This window comes from Dioscorea cayenensis, chromosome 1 (genome assembly GCF_009730915.1).
Source record: "Dioscorea cayenensis subsp. rotundata cultivar TDr96_F1 chromosome 1, TDr96_F1_v2_PseudoChromosome.rev07_lg8_w22 25.fasta, whole genome shotgun sequence".
Taxonomy (NCBI): Eukaryota; Viridiplantae; Streptophyta; class Magnoliopsida; order Dioscoreales; family Dioscoreaceae; genus Dioscorea; species Dioscorea cayenensis.
Window position 1 is genome coordinate 4398245 of NC_052471.1, and position 8004 is coordinate 4406248.

An 8004-nucleotide genomic window follows, 5' to 3' on the forward strand; every position below is an offset into this window, starting at 1 on the left:
AAACATGCTTTGATGCAGGCCATTGAAATAGTGTAGAGAAGCTATATGTATCTACGTATGTATGTATATATGTATGTATGGATGGATGTATTGATGGATGGATAAGTATATATCTGTAGTGTATGAGAATTTTTAACTGAAAAGTTAAGAGTTTGTATAGCAATAAAATTTGATGGTTAATAATCTTATCTTTAAAAAGATTTTGATTTAAGTAAAACTTTTTAGATGAGGATTTTTATTTGAAGTTTGTATGTTAATATTTATGTGGGGACACTTTGAGATTAGCGAACTTATGAGATATATTTTAAAATTATTAATTTTTATTTAAATTATACATTTATACAATATTATCTTATAAGATAGTAATCTTGTAGGCATATACAATTTATGCAATTTTGTATATGTAAAAAAATTTGTTATAGAAATATACAAAATTATCCTTTTTTTTATAGGGTATATTTGTAAATTTATCTTGCCTATGAACTCTGGGCTAATCCTAATTTTGTTTTAAAAAGATTATTTAGTTAATCCTGCACAAAATCCTCGCCCTAATCTGAATTGAAGATTGAAATCAAAATAAGAAAATAACCCACTTTTATAGGGGTGCATGTGCAAATCTACTTAATAACAAATGGGAAGCAAGGGTTGTATATATTAATTTTTATTTTATATGTTAAAGCATTTTTAGTTTTACGGATAAATAATTTTTTTTTTCAACTATATAACTAAACCTAAAATTACAGTTTTCAACTTGAAATTTTACTCATTAAACCCTATATTTTCCCTTTAAAAGGATCAATTGACTAAATTTCTAGACCTAACTCAACTTTTAGGTATTTAGAGATATTTAAATCAAGATACCACAAAGTTAAATATAAATAAACAACTTATCCACCTTTAATTAAAGTGAGAGTGAAAGAAATACAAAGAAAAACACTTTAATTAGTCTGCAATCGCCATCAAACAATACACAGCAACTGATTTCCATAGTGATGTTCTCCAACATTCACAAAAAAGCAAATATAATCTTCAGACATTAAATTTCACTAGCCCAAAGTTCATAGGTTTACATCCAACATTAATTCATGATAATGTTTTGCTGTGAACTTTCGATATTTGGAAATACATTCTCCTTTCTGTCTGTTCTTTTCCGCAGAGGCTACTCGAATTTCTTGATCAAAGAGAGATCATGCAGCATTTTCTCAATCGCGTCTTCTTCAAGTGCTCGTCCTTTGCTCTGTGAAGCATAAAAGCATGTCAATAAACAAGAAAAGAATCCAATGTCGAAAGCAAATCAGAAATGGCACCATACAAGTGTATTATTAAATTATCATAGAAAATCGAAACTTTTAAGTAATCAGAGCAGCAAGTTATAATCACAACAAAAAGAAGTACAGACATATCATTAGCAGCAAAACAAGTTTCTCTACAACCCATAGTTTCATTTTGTACCAAACACAAACATTTCATTATCGCCGATACAGGGTGTCTGATGGTTTTAAACAGAGATGAGAAAATGGATACAGCATTAATTGGTATAAAAAGCAAAGAATCGAAAACCAATTCAATCAATGTCTCAAGTCTAAACTATATTTCTACCAAGTAATCATGAGGTATGTGTCTTCCAAGTTTTCATGTAAATTAGGTAAGCATGAGAAAACGAGCAAATATTTATAATCCAAAGCAACCTTACAAGTGTCCATATTGATGTCACAAAATGTATAACACAAGCAATTTGGCTTATTGGGCAAATCTCAGGTTTGTCCATAGCCATGTGGTTCGGACAAGGCGCAGTGTGAATATGCTAGAGCTCCTCTTGATTGGCATATTACTCGCACCATGTCACATGTTGGCTTTCATTTACAGGATCATCAGTTCTCGCCACCACCAAAATAGCATATGAAATGTGTACCATCTCCCAAAGCTAAATTGATTGTTTGACGGCACAAAAAGATTTTTCATTCTTAATTTTCACTCAATTCAAGAAGTATAATATGCACTCTTTAGAATTGGAGAAAACCAAAGATATCAAGACAACAAAAGAAGGAAAAAAAGGGCAGTTTCGAGAATGTCAAGTTACTTTGATAGATGGCACCATTGCAATTGCTTCCTCAACTGTTTCAGGGCAAAGATTGCCGAGCACACAAAGCTGCATATCCAAAGTGAACGCAGACTTAGCATTGTTTTCCATTCATGTTGTTTGACTATTTTTTAATATCTCATCAAATTATTGCATCAATACCTCAAATTCAGCTAACCGGTTCCTGCTCAGAATTCTGACAGTAAATTAAGGATTTTATCATGCTTATATTCAAGAAACTATCAGCACAATTTGCTGACAGTTAAAACTAAAACTCCGAAAACAAAAGTGAAGAATTCAGAAGATATATAATATCTTAAGCAAGGATACTCTCGAACTTGTCTAACAGCATCAGGATTTTTGTAGCGACTAAAGCGCTTCACATACTGCATAGACTTCTCAAACACCCTGAAAACAATCAATCAAACAAAAATAAAACCAGACACTTTCATGGATATATATATATATATATCACAAGTATATATCAAAACATAGGAAGAAACAAAAAATACAAAATAAAACAAGCGCTCACTGAGAAATTTGGTTGGTAGGATCATCAGACATCTGCTGAAGCTGCTCATATCTTCGATCAAGAATCAGTGCAACTTCACAATTCATCAAACATTTGGCCTTCAAAAATTCTGGAGAAGTAAATACCATGTACATCAGAGGTGTTACTAGTATATAGTACTAAACATTGAGTCATCATCCTCAAAAATCTTTAAATTATCGATAAATCTCAACTTATAAGCCATACATAAGAACCCTAATTCACGCTCAAAGACAGGTGGTATCCTGCAAAATCTTGAATCACTGCATAAATCTCAACTTACAAATCAAATTAAAAAAAGTACCTATGATCAAACATTAAGAACATACCTAAATCTCATGAACAAAACACACACATCTACACAAACAGAAAAAAAAGGGGTTAAAAACATTGATTATTGGTTCAATGGGATGGATTATGGATACAGCATGGAATCCATAGTTCATGTAATGAATCAGTGACGAAGAAACATGACAAATATTCTTGAATTAACTTCCATACATGACCTAGAAATAAAATTCAACGTTTTCAAAGAACAAATCAAAACTCACAAAATTCCAGTTCATGAGCACAAATCGCAGCGTATAACAAAGAAAGAGGAATGAGATCGATGGTGCTCACCGTCTCCGATCTTCAGCTCGGCGGCGTTCTCTTCCTCCTCACCAGACATTCTTCCGATGATCACCAGTGCCAAGATTCTCGGCAAGAAAAGGAATTTGGGAAATCCAAGAACCCTAATAAATCACTTTCCTCCAAATTAGGGTTTCAAAGTTAGGGAAATTTTGAGTTCCCAAAAGGCCAAAACCTTTCAATAATGCGACATGAGGGCATATTGGTAATTTTAATTGAAAATAATATAATTTTAAAAGCTTGGAATTTTATCTTGGCGTTATTGTGAAAAACTAAGAGAGACATTCCAAATGTCTCGAGTCTTATACTAATTATATATAACGCTTGTCACTTTCATAAAAAAAAATATTAAAAGAGATTTTTTTTTTTTTTGTTTTTGGTATATTTAATTTTTAAAAATTATGTGGATATTTTTATTGAGTTTTAGCTTATTTGACAGTGAAAGTATATATAAATAAATTTATATAATTATAATATTTTATTTTAGAGGAGAAATAATCAATTTTGTATAATTTTAAAGGTGTGAAAATAAACACATTGAAAATTTATCTTGTGCCTCTCCTTAACATAACATTTTGAGGGAGAAGAGCGGGGCGAACCCACTAGAGACCCCAGAGGGGTGCACAAGTCTCGGTGGAACAAGTGGGGATGGGGCCGCGCTCACGTGGGCGCTGGAACCACCCGTACACAACCACTATTCACAACTCCCAGAAATGTGCCATCAGCCGAGAATCGAACTTTCACCACTCGGTAAGAGCCCTATCGGCGACCCATGTACCAATAGACCCGAAGGTTGTTGGCTTAAGATAACATTTATTATTATAGGATTTATTTTGATGGGGATGAGTTATGAACTTATGATACTTAATAATCTAAATATATTCTTATGTACCTCCTTTCTGTTTTTGGATTAGTGACCTTTAAAATAATGATAAAATTATTTTAAAATGGTACTTTCATGAATATGCTCACCCACTTTTTTTTTTATAAATAAGCAGATTTTTTTATTAATGAAATATGCAATGCAAAATATGAATATATGATCAATCATGAGCCTCTATAAGGGAATGATTATTGTAGGTAAAAAAAATAATGCAAGACAATAATCGAAACCTGCTCCTAAACTCTAAATTGGTTTAGTATTTAAGATTTACTATTTAAGTTTAGGGTTTATGATTTAAGTAGAGCTGCAAAGGAGCCGAGCGAAGGCCAAACTTGGGCATATTCAAACTTGGCTCACCACTATTTTAACCAAACCTGGACTGAGCTTGAGCCTACTTTACCCAAACTTATTTCCAACCAAGCCCAAGCTAAACTTAAGCCTACACAGATCTTCATGAAATTTTGAGGCTTAGACTCGGCTCATTAGCTTGTAAAGCTTTGTCATTTTTTTCATAAATAATACATTATTATTATTTTAGAAAATGTATTTTGTTTAAAAGTTTATTAAACATTCTTATAATAAAAATTATAAATTAATCTTATATTTTGCTTAAGTTTATACTAAAATGACTTATCATTAGTGATCCTATAAACAACCATTGAGCATTACTATAAATGATTCTATAAATGCTTTATATAACTGAGGTTATTAATGATATTGTAAATAATTTTAATAATGATTGTCATAAATGAGCTTGTTAATGATAATATAGATAACCTCTTAACAATTCTTATAAATGCGCTCTTAATGATCCTATAAATGAGCTGTTCATCAGACTTAACAAGCCAAGCTTAGTGGTGTTCAAGTTCCACTCATTTACCTTTTAAGCTTAGAAATCATACCCGAAATCACTTATTTACCTTAATAAGCAAGTTGAGTCAAGCCCTTAATGAGCTGAGCCTTCGAGCTTTTAATGAATGCATTAGTTCATTTACAACCCTACTTAAGAAAAAACACACATTCAGAAGGCTCTTTTAGCGGTTTGCAAGTAGGCTCATTATCAAACTTGTTTAACATACTCATCAATAGGCTTATGAGCAAGCTCGTTTCTAAGCTCGGGAGCTTGTTCATGAGCTAATAAATGAGCAGGATCGTGATCCTTAACAAGAAGATAGAATAACTAAATATCAAATTGAAAAAAATTTAGAACACAAAATTTAAATTGAAAAACTTAAAGCAACTAATTGACAAACATTACTAATTTTATTTCAAATAGTCCTCCACAGTAGAAATTCCAACAATTTTCTTGGTTCTCCCTTTTCGCTTATGCATCTATCCCAAAACTTAAGTTTCAAAATCTCACATTCCAGGTTTCAAAGAAAAAAAATAAAAATAAAAATAAAAACAATGAAAGATTGCATATATAATTGGTTAGGAATTCAATGATACATTGTGGGCACCATTAGCATCATTATCAATAATAGCAATAGCATTTTCTTATGCATTTGTTGAAGCCTCTTACCAAAGTTCTTCAAGCACTTGGGAATGATCATGTGATCACCAGCAACATGATCCTCAACCCTCTAAGATGAAGGAGTCTATCCGATAAGAATCCACAAGTTGTGATCACCAGCAACACCATCCTCAACTTCAACCCTTTGAGATGAAGAAGTCTGTCCAACAAGAATTCCGAGTCGTGATCACTAACAACACGATCCTCAACCCTCTGAGATGAGTGAGTCTGTCCGACAAGAATCTCAGGAGCAACATCAACAACATCATCTGTTACGATATAGGCTACACACTAGGTAGGGATCTAATACGCTATACACATTATATGGCATAGATGTACAAGATTACATTAATAATTATATATGTATTGCTATTATTGAGTTAAAATAACCTAATCGAAGTGATTTAAAATAAAGTTTAGGTACTAATAATCTATATTAGATATATGACATCAATTAATAATGTGCAAAATTTTTGGGGTAAAATCATCAATATGTGATAAGTAGATTGGATCAATCTATAATGGGTAGACTGGATTAATCTATGATAGACAGACTACTAAATAGCACATAAATTTATAAATAAAGTGTGGTCCTAACTAATGCACGATGATTCAGATTTGGAATTAGAGTAGGGTTTTTCTGATTAAGGTTCCCGTCTTCCCTTATGTGTGTGGTTAGTTAGAAGAGCTACAAAATCTAGTTCAGTCATCCACGACAATGGATTCAGTAGAGATATGTTTTGCTTTCTTCTTCCCAAACATTTTCAACTATATGATTTGAGCTATTATTATGATTATTCCCATCTTGATCCATTATCATCAAGCAATAGTAATTTCTTGTATGTTTGTTGAAATGTCTTGCCAACATTTTTCAAGCCCTTCTTAAAGGGGGGAAGATTGAACCACAAAATCCACTCTTGATCAATCATCAACAAAAGATTAGAGATGTCAATAGACACGTACAGTAGTGAGCCTTAACATGGTTTTTTTTTAGGGTTTTGTATAGCTCCTTAGAAGATAGAAGATACAAGAGTGCATTCTCAAACATAAACACATCTATTTGTTTTAAAGGAGATCCAAGGATAGCATCAACCACTAGCGCTGGGATGAGGGTGTAGAAGGGAGGGAGTTCATAAGCTCATTTCACTACAAGAATTAAAATTTTTTAGTGACAATTTTTTTGTGTTACTTGGTTATTTTGTCACAAATATTAGGTTTTTTGTGTCAGAAAAAGTAACAAACACTATTGTTAAACTTAATTGTAATAACTTATGTTTTTGTCACTATTATAGTAATAATTGTGACAATTTAGTATATGTCACAATTAAATTGTCACTATTAATATATTAACAGTGGCAAAATTTCTTTTGTGTCTAATGTTTGTTACTAAAAGCATACAAGATTTATGTCAAAAATTTCTTGATGAGAATGATGTATAATTGTGACAAGAAATATTGTTGTCACTTTAATTTGTTATTTATCGTGATGAAAGCGTTCTCCATCACTCAACATATATTTTTTGTTACAACAATTTTGTCGCAAAAAAATTCAACCATTTAGTGCTCACTAAATATTGCCACAAAAATTAAATTTCTTAAGCATGTTATTGGATTTTTTATGCTAAAAACGTTAACTGACACAATAGTTTGGATTAGTTGTGACATTTAATTATTTTGTCACTATTACAATTTCAATTGTGACAATTTAGCATCCATCACAATTATACATCTTACTTTTTGTGTCGATAATTTTGGATACAAAAAATTCAAATACGTAGTATATATAGTTGTAAATTATATTATTAATAAAATATTAAAATCTCTATTTTTTCCTACCAAATCTTAGAGGATATGTATAGATTTTTTAAAGAATTATAGATAAAATTTAACATGATTTTATCAAACAAAATTATTATTTATAAATACTTCAAAATAACCTATTAGATATAAAATTTTTTGTTCTATTAAGCCAAAATATTAACCTATTAAAACATTTAAAAATAACTATTCCCCAAATACTAAATCATCATCATTGCATTGGTATAGCCCCCCGTATCTACAATGCAAAGAAAAATATTCCATATATATATATATATATCAATCATTTACCAAATAAACAACTATTTTTAATATAAAAATACCAAAAGTAACAAAAAAAAAATAGTATAAATATAGGCCCGGCTTTCTCCAATCTAGTTTTAATATACCAAGTAAATTATGCTTGTACTACAAAAATTACGAAATCATGATTTTTTTTTGTAACTATTAATAATTTTGTTACAAATATGAAGTTTTTTGTGATTAAAAAAATTAATTAACACTATTGTTTAAGTTAATTGTGATGATTTT

The 8004-nt window shown here is 30.8% G+C and overlaps 1 protein-coding gene across 1 annotated transcript; it reads right to left on the reverse strand.

Moving 5' to 3' along the window:
* Positions 1-922: 922 nt before the first annotated feature.
* On the reverse strand, positions 923-3417 carry LOC120266904 (DNA-directed RNA polymerase II subunit 4). Its single transcript, XM_039274588.1, has 6 exons — positions 3252-3417; positions 2613-2721; positions 2411-2488; positions 2243-2276; positions 2081-2149; positions 923-1237 (listed from the first exon to the last, which is right to left on the reverse strand). Exons 1-6 carry the CDS (start codon positions 3298-3300, stop codon positions 1160-1162), a joined length of 417 nt encoding a protein of 138 aa, XP_039130522.1. The 5' UTR covers positions 3301-3417; the 3' UTR covers positions 923-1159.
* Positions 3418-8004: the final 4587 nt, after the last annotated feature.

Excerpts from the sequence above, each read along its gene's own strand:
- LOC120266904 (XM_039274588.1), bottom strand. The coding sequence starts at position 3,300 with ATGTCTGGTGAGGAGGAAGAGAACGCCGCCGAGCTGAAGATCGGAGAC. Across the intron at positions 2,489-2,612 it reads CCTACCAACCAAATTTCTCA|GGTGTTTGAGAAGTCTATGC; the intron begins GTGAGCGCTTGT and ends GATTGTTTTCAG. Across the intron at positions 1,238-2,080 it reads CAATGGTGCCATCTATCAAA|AGCAAAGGACGAGCACTTGA; the intron begins GTAACTTGACAT and ends TATGCTTCACAG.